Source organism: Bactrocera tryoni, chromosome 4 (genome assembly GCF_016617805.1).
Source record: "Bactrocera tryoni isolate S06 chromosome 4, CSIRO_BtryS06_freeze2, whole genome shotgun sequence".
NCBI classification, from domain to species: domain Eukaryota; kingdom Metazoa; phylum Arthropoda; class Insecta; order Diptera; family Tephritidae; genus Bactrocera; species Bactrocera tryoni.
Window position 1 is genome coordinate 78,212,217 of NC_052502.1, and position 18,450 is coordinate 78,230,666.

At 35.0% G+C, this 18,450-nt stretch overlaps 1 protein-coding gene across 1 annotated transcript in view; it reads left to right on the forward strand.

Moving 5' to 3' along the window:
* LOC120773352 overlaps window positions 1-18,450 on the forward strand; it is a 188,920-nt gene that overhangs the window by 126,145 nt on the left and 44,325 nt on the right. Inside the window, 2 exon segments of the mRNA XM_040102172.1 lie at window positions 3,274-5,029; window positions 16,152-16,366. Coding sequence (XP_039958106.1) covers window positions 3,274-4,664 — 1,391 coding nt within the window. The 3' untranslated portion in view covers window positions 4,665-5,029; window positions 16,152-16,366.

Below are 18,450 nucleotides of genomic sequence, written 5' to 3' on the forward strand. Positions count from 1 at the left end.
AGACTATTCATTTTTGGCCACTTTTTATTTGCCTTGCATTTAGTCAAGATTTGCTCGCTTCCATACATACCAACATACTGACATAGGAGCTGTAATACAAATAACACGGTAATGCAATCCTGCAGGAAATAGAAGTTCAGAAATGTTAATATTTACACCCTAATAATGAAGTTGTGAGAAAAAGTATTTTACTGTAGGCAAAATCAATTTTTTGGTTCACATTAATTAAACATTTAATATCCACAAAAAGCATCGACATCTATTGACAAATTACGAAAAGATTTTTTCGACTACAATTTTTATAAAAAATATTTATAAAAAATTTGCCTTATTGATAAACCATAAAGCTTTGGGACTCTTATTTAATGCTCTCCATCTACCAGAGACTTAAAAAATTTGCTCACAGCGGTAGTTAGTCAAAACTTTATGCACCCTTCTAAAGCAAAAACATTTTGGGACAGTCTACAGACAATATCTCTGCTGAAGAATCTCCTTATTAATCTCGCTAATTAATATGGATATAACTTTAGTGATTTTGATATTTTGGGACAATTGAAATGAAGTAATATTTATGCACACACTTAGCAAAAACTTTTAATTTTAGTTGAATCAGGTATTCAGAAACAGATTATAAAATCAAAAAAAAAATACTTTGGAACAAATTTTTTTGAAACCAACAATTTGGGACAATTATAATGAAATAATTTTAATGTACAAACTAAGCAATATCTCATATTTTTAGTTGAATTAGGTTTTTAGGAAAGTAATATCAAATGTAAATGACTTTGGGACAAATTTTTTTGAAACCAACATTTTGGGACAATTATAATAAAGTAATTTTCATGAATAAACTTAGCGAAAACATTTATTTTTAGTTGAGTCATGTATTTAGAAACATAATATATAATGTAAATGACTTTGGGACATATTTTTTTGAAACCAACATTTTGGGACAATTATAATGAAGTAATTTTCATGAATAAACTTAGGAAAAACATTAATTTGGAATTAAATTAAGCAATTCCAAAAAAATATCAAAAACAAATGATTTTGGGACAAATTTTGGGATGAAATTAAAAACATAGTTTGGGAAGCCAGTATTTTTCTGATAAAAAATTTACACTTTTTGTCTTACTAGAAAGAATTTTTTCATGTTTTGGGATAATATTTTTTTTTTGTGATATTTTTGGAAATATTTTTTTTTATATTTAATCGCTTTAACATTTAAATTCAATTCTGTACTTATAAAGTTACATATGTATGTAAGAATTTGCGTCAATTTTGGCATATGAGAGTCTTCGCTTGCCACTAAAAGGGTTTCAAACAAATTTTGAAGTTACGTGTCATATGCATAACATCCGTTAAATATTATAATTTCGAAAGCGGTTGAATTTCAGTTTCCACAATTAAGCCAGTGAGACGTGACCAGTAACAAAAATTTCCTAGAACTCCATTCTACCGGCATTTAGCGGTAATTCACTTTAAAAGTCACCACCATTTGAGGTCACACGGCCACACACACACGTTGCACAAAGGCAGCTGTCCGTCGTTGATGTACATGAAAACTAGCAAAAAGTCTCATCAAACCCCAAATGTTATATACATACATACATGGTATACACACACCCACACGGTTGCGTAAAAGTTGTACACGCATGTCTATATGTAAAATTAAGTATTAGCATAAAAGCTAATGAAGGGTCCGGATGTAGCGGAACGTGCGGTCACAGCCTCGGGCCGCACGTGTGTCAGCCGCGCGAATATGTGTCTGTATGTGCGCTTGGTTGAGTGCCGCAGCGCTGCGCTTAAGTGTCGGCATATGTGCAAACTTGAACCAGCACGACACACACACATACTCGCTGGGATAAATTGAGCTTAACACTTAGTGCCCAACTTTGCCCCTTCGGCGTTGCCGTGACTTCGCAACAGTTGACCGACGTTAAATCCCTGCAAAATATACCCGGCTGACCAGATTTACACACACATATACCCAGTTTACAAGGCGCTCATTGTGGCATGAACGCCTGTACGCTCGTGTGTGCGCGTTTATTGTCTGTCTTCATGGCGCTGCCCCGGTGGCTAAATTACGGCAAAGTATGGTATTTAGTAACAGTTGCTTAAGTGGCAGATTCGCTAGCGGAAATGGGCCTGTAGCTGTTAGAAAGCCTGAAAGGCTATTTACATATACATATGTATATGAGTATGTGTGTGTATAATCACACATAAAATATGTAGATTTGCACGTCGTGTATATGTTTATGTCTACATTAGCGTAACAAAGCCGGCAACTGACTACGTTTACCGCAAACGGCTCTTCGTTGACCCAGCAGGAAAACGGGCCAAACGGTTGAAGGCCCTGCTTGAGCTTACAGTCATATATTTTTCTCTCGTTTTCAATCGGGATTTCTTTAATTTTCCTCTAACCGCCACTGTAATGCCTTTTATAATATCGGTTGCATTTCCATCCGAAAAAGAGCCAGAATTAATTTGGTTTCAGAGCTTGCCACGAGTTCCCATGTAGCTCCATCGAAGCACACCTCGTTTCGAGTTAGAGAAAGCTCCAAATTCCTATTGAAAGCCTGTTGAGAAAAGCTTCGTCATAGTATCATGAGACATAAGAGTCTGCAAAGCCTACCAAATGAATTTCCACATGATAAGTAGATCGATTCTATCGACTTCTCTTCTTCATTACAATAACAACATCGCATCAGTCGTTTCTTCTTTTCACAAGGGAGCGCCAATTGGAGATTCCAAGCGAAGCCAGGTCCTTCTCCACCTGGCCTTTCCAACGGAGTAGAGGTCTTCCTCTTCCTCTGCTTCCCCCGGCGGGTACTGCTTCGAATACTTCCAGAGCTGGAGTATTTTCGTCCGTTCGGACGTAACAACCCAGGGTCGACTAGAAGAAGATTTTATATAGCCTGGCAATGGAAAGTTCTCCGGCCAATTACGATAAACAATGCCAAAACTAAGTACGCAATGTCCCACTGGCCACACATGACTATGATTTGAAACGCTATGCGAAAACCTCTTCAAAGGAGCATTTCAAATACTTTACCAGGGCAAGTCAAAGAAACCACAAACATTCAAGTTTGGTGTTGCGTAGTTTACAGCGTGTAATTGCATTTTTCAAGCGTCTTGAAATTAACTGACGAGTTTCATAACTGAAGCGCCAAGTTGGATTGTTGCGAATTAATAAATTATAAAAATGAACATATGTAATTCGATTTGTATGTTATGTTCAACGCTCTAAATGTATCTCTTCTTTCTTTTCAGGTTATGGCGGTATCTCGCCACGCACGCAGTGGGGTCGCATTGCCGCACTCATCTATGCGCTCTTCGGCATTCCCATTGTACTGCTGTACCTATCCGCCATGGGTGAGGGTCTCTCCGCCGCAATGCGCTGCCTCTTCCGCAAAGCGCGCTCCAAAAGCGCCGTAAGCAGCGGCAGTGGACCTGGTAATACAGGCAATAACGGTAGCGGCGGCGCTAGTAGCGGCAACGGCAAGTTGCCACCGAATGACAGCGGCAAAGGTGCGAATAAACATTATCATCACAGTAGCGGTGGCAGCGGGAAGCTACATTCTGCTGCTGCGCATCACTATGGACTGCCCAAGCCCGCCTATCATCACAGCGGCTCCATAGGTATGGGTATGCACGCGTCGACACACAGTCCCAGCGTGCCCATTTCCATATGCGTCATGGTGCTGGTCTGTTACGTGACTTCAGGCGCAGTGCTCTTCCACAAGCTGCAAAACTGGAGCGTGTTAGAGGCGCTTTACTTCTGCTTCACCTCGTTGGGCACCATCGGTTTCGGCGAATTGGCGCCTACCGGCAACCTCACGCTGTATCTCGCATCTGCGTACATACTCGTCGGCATGGCCGTGGTGGCCATGTGCTTCAGCCTCATACAAACAGAGATCGTCATGTGGCTGCGCAAGTTCAGCGTACAAGATCATGTGATGCCGCAAGGCGAGGACGTTGCGCTTGTCTCCGTGGCAGTTACGCCGAAGTCCTCTTGACAACGACCTGCTGCTGAGCTGCTCGCCTTGAGCGGTGGCGGCGGCGGAAACGGCAGCAATGGCAACTCCAATATGCCGACGCAACTTGGCGGTTTTGGCGGTAACACACTTGGCCACCACCAGACGATGTTCTTCGGACCGGCGCATACGCTCACACAGTACAGTTCGCTGCCACGGCGTTCGGCGGGTTCTGCTTTCCAACGCAACACACCCATACGTCGCTCCACAGGCATACCCGAGCACCACATGGAGTATTTCGTGCCGCGCAGCGTTAGTGAGTTCAATTTGTCGGGTGTCGGTGATTTAGCGCTACCACCGGCGCGCCGTTACTCCCCGACCATACAACATGGCGGTGGCGGCATGGGTATGGCTGGCGGTCTACCGCACGCTCTGCAGCTGGGCCCACCACAGACGCTCATTTGCACCGGGCAACCGCCGCCACCGCAGCAAATGCAGATCATTATGAAACCGCGTGAGAAAATGGTCACCTTCGAGGACGAGTCGAAAGCTATGAATGCGGCAGCAGCGGCAGCAAGTGTGAACACTTCGAATGCCAGCACAGCGACGCATTGTCCACACGGCGTGCCGACGACTCCGCGCAAAGCGGGCGGCATGGTCGGCGCTGGCGCTGACGTCTTTATGTGACGCGAATCGCTGAGATGACCGCACAGCCTGCTGCTAAGCGACAAGGCTGGTGACGATGCTGCGGTAGCATATGCGGCGATGGGCGCGCCCACAATGCTGGATGACAGCTTAGGTGGCGTGGCAGCAGGCGCGGCGTCCACAGCCAACGCAACGACGGCGGCGAGCACAAGCGCGCACAGCGCGGGCCTAGATAGTGACAACGAGCACGACTCACTGGCTGGCAGTCTCAGTGAACTGACGACCAAGTCGAAATCGACACCAGGCGACGTGATACGCGTGTGAGTGCGCGGCAACGCCATTTTTTATACTAAGCTAAGGCTCAAGCGAAAATTCATCAGCACAACTTCGAGACTCATAATGTAAATGTAAGTCAAGCAAAGGGGGTTTTGTTCTGTGCGTATGTGGGGGTGTGAAACCGCTTGAGGTTAACTTTAACGCATGAAAGCCAATTGACGCGTCGTAGTAGTAGGATAATATATTTAAAGTTGGAGTATGCTCTAAGATTTTAGCTAAATGTGACTGAATTAGTATAAGTAGTGTGAATGTGGTGCGAGATTGTAAATTTTTAGCCATTTTTTATTATTTCTGTATCCTAATCAGTTAGCCAAGAAGTTTTACAATACTTAGAAAGAAACGTCAGAGTTGTATATCAGCGTCACGAGCTTTGCCATGTTCGCCTGCCTGTATATACGCAAACTAGTTCCAGAGTTTTTGAGTTAACAATTTGAAATTTTGCATACGTTCTTTTCATGCCAAGCGACTGTACGTTGCCGAAATCGCCGATATTGCATCACTGTAGCATATAGCTGCCATACAAACTGATAGATTAAAATCAAGTTGTTGTATGGAAAAAAAATTTTATTTGACAAAATATCTTCATGAAATTCCGATGGTCAGAGCTATATTCCCAGCCAAGCTCTCCCAGTTTTTTCCGAGTCATCAACTATCGTTGTCCTGATGGAAGACGAAGCCTTTTCTGTTCTGATCTGTTCTGGCCTTTTTTTCGATTGTTTGCTTCATCTTATAATGGATGATTCCTTTCCAATCCCACCAAACACTCAGCATAACCTTTCGAGGCGTCAATCTTGGCTTTGCGACCATTTGTTGTATTTTGTCTCCTATTAGCATTCGCTTCAGAAATTGTTCGATTTCATTTCGTTTTACCAAAGGATCGCCAATGTTAATTCGGTTCATTAAATTTTTCACAGACAATTCATATAATACCCAAATATCAAGCTTCTTATTGTAGCCAGCCGTTTTTGAATGATTCAAAACCGTTTGCTGATGAATGGTAAGTTCCTTAGCGTTATCATGGCTGCTTATGTGCCAATATTTTTCATAATTTCAACGACTTTTTCGACGATAAGTCGACCAGAGCGAGGTGCATCTTTCACATCGAAATTTCCAGATCGGAAGTGTGCGAATTATCATCGTAAGCGTCGTCTCCGTAAAGTTCACAAATTTCATTGGTGGCTTGCGTGGCATTTTCCCCTTTTTTATATAATACAAAAATTTCAAAATATAGCGAATTTCTTCATTATTTCCAATCACTTTCGAACAGCTGTAACTTTTTTGCAACTTCCCCGAATTTAATTTCAAAATCTCACTTTTCCAACACGATATGATATGACACAAAGTGATTGGTAGCACTAGAGATATACTATATACTACTGCAACGACATTTATTGACAAAATACGAAAAGACTTTTTCGACTAACCGATATAAAGGTTACTGTGCTTCCGAACAAACGAAGTTATCTTCGCTTTTTGTTTTTACGTTTCTTATTTAATTTTTAAGATTTCTTTATGTTTGTATATGATATAAGTTCTGAATTGCTCTCAGTTTTCTGCCTCTATAAATTTTGTGTTGTTGTTCGTTCCTTCTCAGCAAGCTCTTGTATAGTATTACTTGAATTATATACACTAGAGAATGCTTAAATGGCGCTTTGTCTGTCTACAATAATTTTAATTTAGTTTTGAGTATTTTAACCACCGAATGTTGTTTAAAATTTCCTGCGAATTTTCGGCTTTAATACGGCATAACAACTCACTAATTAACAAACAATCAGGTTTGCCAAGCGAAAACTCGACAAATGCAAATTTCGCATTAATTTAAATTCAAATACATACCGTTATTGTAGCTGCCAAAGATCATACAATTAAGATACGAGCAATTATATGAAATAATACCCAATGCATGTGTGGGCATGTTTGCGCATATTCCATAAATGAGACGAGCCCAACACTATCGCAAGCAATCAGCACAAATATTTCAGCTAGTTGGCAACGCCACAATCACACACTTACGCACACTTGCAGACATACACATACATACATTAGCAGCCACTAAATTTGCCACATTTCATTTAATTAAAAAGCCATGTGTTTTATATTAGCATAAATGCCATATGAGTGTGTGTGTGTGTGCGTGCTGGTTTATTTGCTGCAAGCAGACATATAAAAATTGCTAACATAAATTTAATTAAATTAAATTGAATAACGTTAACTGAAACTAGTTAAAAACTGAAGTCGGTCAACCGATTGGGCAACTTCACTGCACCACTACAGTCGCATAAATACCGTTTATACAGCTCGCTTCGTTTGTGTGCGTGCAATTTGTTGTAGCATTTGTCGTGTATTGTGTGCCAGTAATGAGGTGAGCCGGCGACAGCGTTGACATATTTCTCCGCAGCTGACCCTCGCAGCCGCAAATAACTGTATATTTTATATTTCTGATTGTTGTGGCATACTTTGCGGCGTATACTTGCTAACTGACCACTTCAGCTGCCTGCCAACATGCACACACACACACATGCAAACGCGCTGTCATGGAAATGATAATGAAAGGTTCAAGCTGCCACACAGCCTGCACAAGCACACGCACATGAACGAGTATATGTATTTGTATATTCGAGTGTATGTGTTTCTATATGTGTATATGTATTTGTATACTCCACATACAATGCGTGTGTATGTGTGATGTGCATTTATTTGCGTCTAAGCATACTTTGCGGCGCACTGTCTACACTGTTGCCATTGTGGTTTTGACACAATTTTTTCCAGTCTTATGATGTTACTGTCTTCAAGTGACTTTTGAGATGTCTTATTAGTCGGCAGTCACACACACACAAACACACAACATACTCACATAAACACACATATTTGCACTTATACATGGAAGCTGCCAGCTCAGCTCGAGATATGAGAAGATTTATGAATTGCCTGTGAAAGGATGCAGTCCGTCGGGTTAGCCACATAAGCTGACTTTTAGCCATACATATATGTATGTGTGCGTGTATATGTGTGGACATAAGAATTTCTCGCATATAATTCGGTTAAGTTGGCTTTGAGTTATAGACCTGCTAGTATGGCAGTGCTCTAACACAGTTTATTAGTTTGAAAAATGGTTGGCGAGAATATTTGAATTTTATTAAAATGCTTCCCAAAAATGAGCGTAATATTTCGGCAATTTATTTTCGGCATTTCTGGAATGAATTCACATATTTTGTAGACAGTTGTAAAAAATAACAATTTTGGTTTTGAGAAAAATTTAGTTTAGTTTGAATAGAGTTTTTGAAAAAAAAATTATAATTTTTAAAATTTTTTTTAATTAATAATAAATAATAGCTTATTTTTTTAATTTTTTTAAAACAATAATTTATTCACACCACATATTTAAATTAAAGATTTAAAATAATAAATTGAAATTACATTTTCTAACATATTTTTAATTAAATAAAATATACAATTTTAATTTTCTTATTTTGCATCCATTTTAACCATTTCGCTTTCTGAAATTACCTGTTAAAAAATTGAACTTCAAATTTTTTAAAATTATTTTTTTTTGTAATTAAAATTCAATTTGTTAAGTTTTTTTTTGTAATTAAAATTCAAATTTTTCACATCTTTTTATTTTTTCTTGTAATTAAAATTAAAATTTTTTTAAAATTATTTCTCTTGTATGTAATTAAAATTCAATTTTTTCAATTTTTTTTTAATTTTTTCTTGTAATTAAAATTAAAAATTTTCAATTTTTTTTTATTTTTCTTGTAATTCAAATTTAATTTTTTTTTAATTTTTAAATTTGAACTTTTATTTAATTTAAATTTATCATTTTTTGGTATTTTTAATTATTAAAATAATATAAATTGAAATTTTAGAAATTTTTTGTTTAAATAAAAAAAAGAGTAAAATTTTATTTTCCTTATTTTGTAAATCAAATTCAGTTCTTTAATTCTTACATAACATTTATTTTTTGGTATTATTTTTATACATTTTTTTCATATTCCTCATTATATAATTTGTTTTTCACATTATGCACTTGAAACAATTTACAAATAACTTATAAATTGGAAAACTGTTCACAAACAACTTCAGCTCTGTTTATCAAAAGTTTGTTTTGTACTTATTTTGTGCACTTCTGTGCGCTGCTTGACCCACTGTCGCTGCATTGCCACTCAAGACACAAATATCGTGCTCAGCGAATTCCAAGTGGCTGGGCGATATGTTCAGCCACAGTAGGACAGCAGTAGCTACAACAACAAAACTAACAACTACCAGCAAACAGAAACTAAAAATAGAAAAAGTGGAAAGGGAAGGCAAAAACAAGCGAAAAATGCCAGAAACTTGACTAAACTACCACATATGCACATACATATGTATATGTACGTCTCTGTGCATGTGTCTGGAAAGCTACATTCCTGTGTGGCGTGGCGAGGAGTTTGAAGTGAATTGCATGCAACTGGCACTTCACCGTCTATCGGAGACCGCCATTACACGTAAGCTCGCATGTTGATTACGTATGCGACATGATGTACTACAGGCTGGCTCGACTCGGCTCGGTGTGGTTCGGTGTGGAAGATGCTTGAACTGGTGAAATTTCGCAGGCGAATGTTGACATGTTGCACACATGCAAGCGCACACTCACTTAACTGCATGGGTGTGTGTGTGAGCAAGTTGCAAACCAGAAGTGCTCCAATTTCTTTGCTATTTTCGTTGTGCAAAGGAGGTGAAGTGCGACATGAAGTGATGTGATGCGTCGCTGCCATCACTGTTAGTGCTATTTTTGTTGTTCCTGTTGTTGCTACTCGAAATGCAGACCGCTTGTGTGGGATGGAGTAAATTTTCATGCACTGCTGCATACAGCAAATATGAAAGCAGAAATGAAGATAACCAACTGAGCTTGCTGGTAATGCGAAGCAAAGCAGGCGCTTGCGAAAAGGAGAGACAGATCAGTTAAAGGCTGTGCTTTCTGCTGTGGTTGAAAACTTCAGAGGCTGTTGAATTATAAGCAGTATCATTTGTGCAAAAGTGTTTTTTTATTTGAGCAGTTGTATGTACCCATTATTGATTTTATTTAAAAAGAAATATTCTTAAAAATTATTTCGAATATTTTTTTTTAATTCTTAAAAACTATTTCGAATATGTTTTTTTTTATTTTTAAAAATATTTCAGAAATTTTGTTTTTAATTTTTAAAAATTATTTCGAATATGTTTTTTTTTAATTCTTAAAAATTATTTCGAATATTTTTTTTTTAATTTTTAAAATCTATTTAGAATATTTTTTTTTAATTCTTAAAAATTATTTAGATTTTTTTTAATTTTGAGAACTTAAAAAGTGTTATAAATTTTTATACTCATTTTTAACTTATTAATTTTTTATTTTTTTTAATGTTTTGTATTAATTATTTTTTTAGTATTCTTAAAAATTTTACATAATATTATAACCCAAAAAATTATATCATATTTTTTTTAAATTTTTCAGTTATTTAAATTTTTTAAATTATTTAATATTTTTTGTGATAAATGGACTTATTTTAATTATTTAAATTGTTTTTGTGTGAAAAATTGACTTATTCTCAATTTTTATCTCCATAATAAAACTACCAAGAAAACATTTATTAAAAAGTATTTAATATACATATGTAAGCACGATCGTTAATTACTAAATATTCATTATTTTTTATTTGTGGCAAACGGTCTAAGTTTTGTTATTATATCCTAAAATTCCATAAAAAAGGCAAAATAGTTTTTTTTTTTTAAGTAAAGACGGTTTGTAGTCTACAGCCATGCATTTTAGGTAATTTTTGAAATGTCGAAAAAGAAGACTTATTTATTTATACCCCCATTTTATTTAACAATTTTACTATTAGTTTTGCATTAACATTACAAGAACACACCAAAAAATCCAAAAAAAAGTTTATTAATTTCTAAAAGTAACAGCTGATAAAGTTTGGGTCTCAAAAAATTGGTATGTGACCATGGCGAATGGGATCAACCCTTCAATCTGAAACCAAAAATGTTGAATAAAGTCACAATGTCTGGAGCTACAAAAAATTAAAAAAAAAAGAATTACGAAATGGCGACTGCCTTAAAAAAGGGAACAATTTTGGGGCCTATTTTATTGTTTTTATTTTTTTTTATATTTTTTTTTATTTTTATATTTTTATATTTTTTGTAATTTATGAAAACTGATTTAGGTTTCGATTTTTACCACCAACATTTATAAAAAACAAAAAGATTTTCTCCAAAAGTACCCGCAACCTCATATATGAATGCATATATGTGTACAGGGGCACGTTTGTTTACACTCGCCACTAAATAAACCGCACAACCGCGAACACACACAGTCCCATTAATAGCACGCCCACATATTCATCTTTGGCAGCGACGACAAATGTCCGACAGCTGAGAAATTATGTGTGCCACTGACGCGGTGGTCGCGCTACCAAGCACACACTCGGTTACGCATACGCCCTGGCTAACACCCATCATACAGACTCTTTGGCCCAAACACCCATGCTTACGCCTGTAAATGTCGCGAAATGAAGTCAACAAAACAGCAGCCAGCAGTGGTATGGCGCAGGACACATACACACACGTGCGGAGAGCATTATTTTTGGTACTTTATTATATTTTTTTTTTAATTTTTTGTTGTGGATGCTTTTGTTTTGCTCGTCTTTTTGTCGTGGATTTTTCATGTGTTCTTACTGGCACGTTTTTTATGCACTTCCAGCCTGTCAATGAATTGCGGTTTCAGTTTGTTTTTTAATTTTTCTTTTAAGTTTGCCTTAATTACGCCATTTTTACTTAAACTTTTCGCTTAAAGTGTGAATTCGGGCGCTTGAAAAGCAAAAAAACAACGTAAGTTTGCCTTTGAAGTGCCGGCGAGTGCGTATTTTTTGCGTTTTGTGCTTGAAAATTGTTTGCTTTGGCACTCAAAGCGTTAATTTATTTTGTTTTAGTATTAGTGTGTGTGTGTGAGCGTAATTGCGGTAGAAATTGAAATGTGTGAAGGCAAATGTAAATAATAGTTGAGGTTGAGCACTAACACAGCAACGCATATGCTTTTCGTCTGTATGTATGCGGTATTATGTACATATGTGTGTTTGTGCAAATTTTTATGCAAATTTCCTTACTGAAAAAAATTAATTAAAATATCTAAACCAAAATTGAATAATTTAATTCATGCAAACAAATAGCGTATGTTTCTCAGTCTATGTATGTATATAGTAGCTACCTGTGTACATACCAACAATAGCACACATATGTGAATGTATTTGTAAGTGGTTAGGTAAGTGCTCAATTTAAGAATCGAGCGAAAAAATATTTAATAAAATTAAGCAAATTTGCATGGAATTGCATTAGAGAGCACAATGTGTGAATTAATTAAATTAATAGCAACAATAATTGGAAACAAATCGAACAACAACAAAATTTAGCTTAAATGTGATTAACGGGTATAAGCGATAACTGACTATATAAATGTGTTTGAACAAATAACAAAACATTTGTGAAAGCATTTGCGGTCCGAACTTTGTAAATAAGCATGCAACAAAGGCAACAGCAACATGTTGTATTCACAAAAAATATGTAAAAACTGCTAGTCAATGAGGCAATGTGTGTGTTGCTAATAGAAAAAAGTAAAAAAAAATTGAATTAATTACTAATAATTAGCTAATAAAATGCGCTAAATAGTGGAAAAGCGGCAAATAATGCACAACTTCCATTAACAGTTGCATGAAAAACTTTAACAAATATCAAACTAAATATACACAATTTTTTGCAACAATAACAAACAATGCAAGCGTGTTAACGCTGGGGGATAATCACTAAATCACTTGAAAAATAAATGAAAACGCTCTCACTATGCTTGCAAACGGCATGAAAATTTGAAAAAACAGTGTTACTCATACGCCACGGCATACAAGTTAGAAAAAGTGTGTTACTCATACGCCACGCCTAACCCTACAGTTTGTTTTGTAATGCAGTAAACTTTGTGAGAGTTTTATGTTTTTTTTAGCTAGTTTAGTCCATGACAGCTACAATATATTGGGTAGTCGAAAAAGTATTTTCGTATTTTGGTAATAGATGTCGCTGCAGAAATACGAAAAGATTTTTTCGACTACTCAATATATGTGTTTTTTAATACTTGCTGACGTTTATGATTTTTCTCGACTATATTTAACATCATTTGATAACTTTTAGTTGTATTTATAGCTTATTTCCTATTTACTACGCTCGTTTGATTTTTTTATATTTATTTTAAAGAATTTTTTATATTCTTATATTTATTTTATCTATTTTAGGAAAATTTTTAATATTAAATTTTTATTCGTAAAAAGGTATTACTTAGTTTATTAATTTCTTTTTTATTATTTATATCCAATTCCTTATTTGAATAAGGACTTTGGTTGCAAAAAATATTTTTTTTTACTTAAGTATTATTTCTTATGCTATTCATAATTTTTTATGTCAATAATATTTAATATCTACACAAAAAATTACTATTGACATATTTTATTTCTGATTTACTTTTTATTAATTATTTTACTAAATTCGATTGAAATTTTTCATATTTATTTTAAAGTAGTTTTTAATATTACATTTTTATTTGCAAAAAAATATTTATTGCTTAGATTCTTAATTATTATCAGTCGGTGAAAAAGAAGTTTTTGAACACTTTATTTTTTATTATTTTCTGAACTATTTATAATTTTTTTATTTCTACTAGTATATATTGGTAGTCGAAAAAGTCTTTTCGTATTCTCCAATAATAGAATATTGAATTAAACATAGAAAAAAATACAATAAAAAGTTTATTCAAAGTAACAACTTTAAAAATTATTAAATAGCACACATCACAAATTTGTTAACAAATTATTTACTTTTTCAAAAAAATCATGCAATTAATACAAAATACAAAGTATTAGTACTTAAAAGTAATAAATATTTTTAGTTTTTTGTATTGAAATCAAGTATTTACGAAAACTGTTGGGACAAAAGCAACAAAATAACTGTAGAAACTTGAAATAGGAGATCAAATAATTTACTAGGTTAATTAATTTACTTTAAAAAATTAAATATTAAGTAGTTTTTAGCACGAAAGAAACCAGTTTAACTTAACTCAATATACATAGCTTAACTTATAGCTGTAAGTAAGGTTAGGCAAAAATTATATGTATGTATGTATATTAGCAGTATATTTGTAAATTATATAACTAGTTAACTAAATAAGCGAATACCAAAAAGTTAAACTAATAATGAGTTTAAGCAAAGAAAAAAAAATACAATATTCTTAATTAAATTAAAAGCAGCGGAATAATTGCAACTGAAATGGAATTCAATGCATTTTATGTGAACTCAGTAGGTTCAAATAACACATACGATAACAATGAGCGTAGTAAATAGGTAAAAGTAATTTAAGAAAAAATATGAAAAAAGAAAACTAAAAATGTCAAATTGAAAAAAAATTTAATTAAGTTAAATAGTAAATTTAGACAACAGAATTACGGAATCTTAAATAAAACTAAAAGTTTTCAAATCAATAAAAAAATAATATTGTTTTATATGCACAAGCTTCGCGAAAACAGAAAATTGTAAACTAAAATTTTGCAGGTGAGTCAAAAAATTTTATAAAACCATAGAATAGAGAGCAAATTTAAGTACTATTTTAATTAATTTTCTGGCGTTTTGCATAATTATTCTTTCTTTTATTTCATTTTTCATTTTTTTAATATCAAATAAAAAAAAAACTATATATACCATATGTATGTATTTCTTATGCGTGCTTATGTCACTAAACTCCTCTTAAACGACTGGACTGATTTTCATGAAATTTTTTGAGTGTGTTCAAGGAGATTCGAGAATGGTTTAAATTCACAATTTTTTCCAATTTTTAAGCTAAATACTAACTTAAATACGATTACGTCTAACCTATTGACGGCGAGTGTATGTACATATCTACAAATTGCACAATAACTCAGGGCACCGTTATTTTCGTGTGAGCCACCGCTAGTAGCTGTATATAATTTAATTTCCCAAAATTCGGTAAAGCTGAAAATATAAAAATAGAAACCAAATTAATTTTAATTAAAATAATTAAGAAACTTAAAAGTAATTAATACTCTGACAAACTAAATAGAAAACACCTAACAAAATTATAAATATAATTAATTAAAATAATTAAGGAAATTAAAATTAATTAGTTTTCTGACAAACCTATTTTTTCATAATTATTATTATAATTATATCATAGTTTATGGTATTAATTATTTGAAGGCAAATTATTTTTACTTTTACAAATTAATTAATTTTCTGACAAACTTAATTTTTCATAATTACTATTTTTCATTAATTAAGTAATCAAAAAATTAAAAATAATTAATTAATTTTCAATCAAACTTAATTTTTCATAATTATTATTATAATTTATGGTATTAATTATTCGGAAGGCAAATTAAAATTAAATATTTTACATATTTTTTTTACTTATGCAGAAGTAATTAATTTTCTGACCAATTTAATTTTCCATAATTATTAATTAATTTTAATATTTCAGAAACTCATTAATTAAACAACGAATAAAATTATAAAAGTCATTTAGAAAAGCATTTAATTTTTTGCTGACTTTCTATTAACGTTATAGTTAATTAAATAACTATTTTTTTAATTTTATTGTTAGTTTTGAATTTTGTTTTTTGTTTTGAATAATTTGCATATTACTAAATTCACCATTATAAACTTCGTTATTTTTAGCACAGGAAAGTTAAAGAAAAAAAAACTAAAAATAAATTTTAGCTTGTCAGACAAGTGTTCTATTTTCAGTGTCAGCAAATTAATTGAGCAAACACACGGAAAAAACTATAAATAATCGACGCTAATTGATGGCACTCATACCTCGGCCGTGGCTGTCGGAAGTGGCGAACTTGTCAAAGTTAATTGTAACAAGTTGACACTTCATTTTCGGTTTTATTTCATTTTATTTTTATTCCGGTTGCTGTTTTTGTTTCATCAGCGAGATTTTATACTTTTTTCTTGCTTTCACTTATTTTTCTGGGGTTTGTTTTATGCTTGAAATTCACTTTGGTTATTTTGTTCTCCAATTTTCTTTTTTCTCATATTTGCATTACATTTTATTTTACTTTTTCTATTTGTCTATTTTTTATTTTTTCATTATTATTTTTCCTTTCTTTATCTTTCTATCAGCTTCACGTCCTTCTCTGTGTCGAATTTCCCTTACTCAGGCAGATAAAGTTCGGTGCGAATTTGACAGCGTGCCCTCAAAGCCACTGGCGAAGCGGACGAAAACGTAATGTGTGCTGCATGTGAAGGGAGTGCAGTGAATGTGAAGTAAAAGCACGCATGCATGCACACACACAAGCATTAGATTCGATTTCGCACTTTCGTCGAGTCTCACACAGGTATGTACGTTTGATTTTACTCACGCCTTGTTTTTTTATATGTATGTGTGTATGCCTGACAAATGAACACCGCTATATGGCAACAACGCATGTATCATGTTGCTTGAGTGATTGCATGTGCGTGCTCCTAATAGACTTTTGGAAGAAAGTGCTCTTTGGCTTGCGAGTCGAATTGCGTTAGTTTCTGGTTTGGACTTCATTGTAGCATACTTTTCAGCGTCGAGTCAAAGAAAAACGCAAAAATGTATTTTCCTTTTCATTTTGCGGCTGCTGCGCACTTTTGGCCTAGTTATTTGGATTTCGAATTTATTTCTGTTTTAATTTTTCTCACTTTGTTGCTTCAACGTGCTTTTTCTGCAATTTTTTTAATCCAAGGTCATATAGAGAAATATACGCGTGCCCATGACCCGAATTACATGCGTAAAATGTCTTGGGTGAGTCAAGACAGCAGCCCGCCGTCTTTGCACATTTCATCGCAAGAAAAGGAGAGAGCTTCCCACAGACAGACTCATAAATGTGAAGGCTTTGAAGTGCTGAAAAGTTACAAAAGAATTATATTACTTTCGCTGTAGACCGCACAGAAGTTTAATACAATAGTGTTAACTTCAGATAGTCCTTGCTCGCATAAGATGAGGCTTAAACTTCAGACAAAGTTGTTTGGGTTGAGCGCACAGGATTGAGACCGAGATTTGGCGGTATCTTCAGACATTCAGCTCGTTTAATTCAATTCATTTCATTCCTCGCTTTTAATTCAATGATCTTCCATCCACAACTTGAACTCGACTATTTTCTCTCCATCAGTAAGGCCTAGCAGTGTATGTGTGTTAGGCCTGATTGGACCTGACTTCAATGACTTTTCTTTCTGAAGCTTTGACCTATGGGCAGGTTTGAGTTTACCGTTTCTCTTCAATTTCTTTACAATATTGCGGCAGCGAACTGGTTTGTTTTCACTTCGAACTGTCAAGCTATCTGGCAGTTTTGTGACATATGCTAATGGAGCCCTCAACTCCACCGAACAGAAAGTTGTTATTTATCTATAAATCCCAGCACCAATATTGCTTCAAATTTTTCGCGAATAGTTTTCAGTGTGAAATCTCTGAAATGACTTTCTCAAATTTTCATAAATTTATTCTTCGATCTTCGCTTGGAGTATTGAAAAACAAGACCTCACAGTGCGCTTAGTTGGACTCTGATGGTATAAACTTTCATTGGCCGCCAGCATATGATTTATTAGTTCTCTCTATTTTGATCAGTTTAGAAAGCAAATCGTACTCGGAGAACCCTCGTGGTCATTCAGCAGATTTCTTGTTCGCAAATTTCCGGTTTTTGTGGAGCAACAAGCTCATTTGGTAGAGGGCTTACATTTATCGACCCCATTGGGATTGAACGATATATGCAAGATTGTAGACTGGTCTCCACAAATTTTTACGAAACTGAGTGCTTTTTCTTAGACTTTGTGGAAGACTGGGATCTCTTGTCATCTTCCCGGTGCCCCAAAATAATTTTCATTTCACTAAGCACACGTCTCAAGTTACTTGGCACGCCTTAACCACAAAGCGAGGCATACTTTTAGGCGTACGCGCCAGCCAAAGCATTGTACACACTATTAAGCAGGCAAAAAAAGTGTAACAAATTCGCTGGGATTTGGAGCAACGCAAGTTGCCGTACGCCGCCAAGCTTTTGGCAGCCGCGCAGACGCTTAGTGGCGCTGTGTGTCAGCAGAACTTGGCCAACGCATAAATTCGCTGTGTTTTCCAAGCCGCGGAAAAATGATGCGGCGCTGAGGAGCGAGCGGGTAAAAATCCAAAAAGTTCGCACAAAAATTAAAAAGAAGCCAAGTAAAATGAAAGCTGGCAGCCACAGCAAGCAAAGTGAAATTTGAATTGAGTGTTTGAAAATTGAAAACCCGTTGCGTGCGCGCGTGTGTGTGGCGCTGAAAATTGCCGCGCCGAAATTATGCCCAGCTTCTATGCGCCAGCATTTCGTGTGACGAGTGTGGCCCAAGCTTGCGTCGGTGGCTGCGGCAGCGTGTGGGCGCGCGGGCACGTATGTAAATACGTGTAAACATGCGCGCGCGTATATGT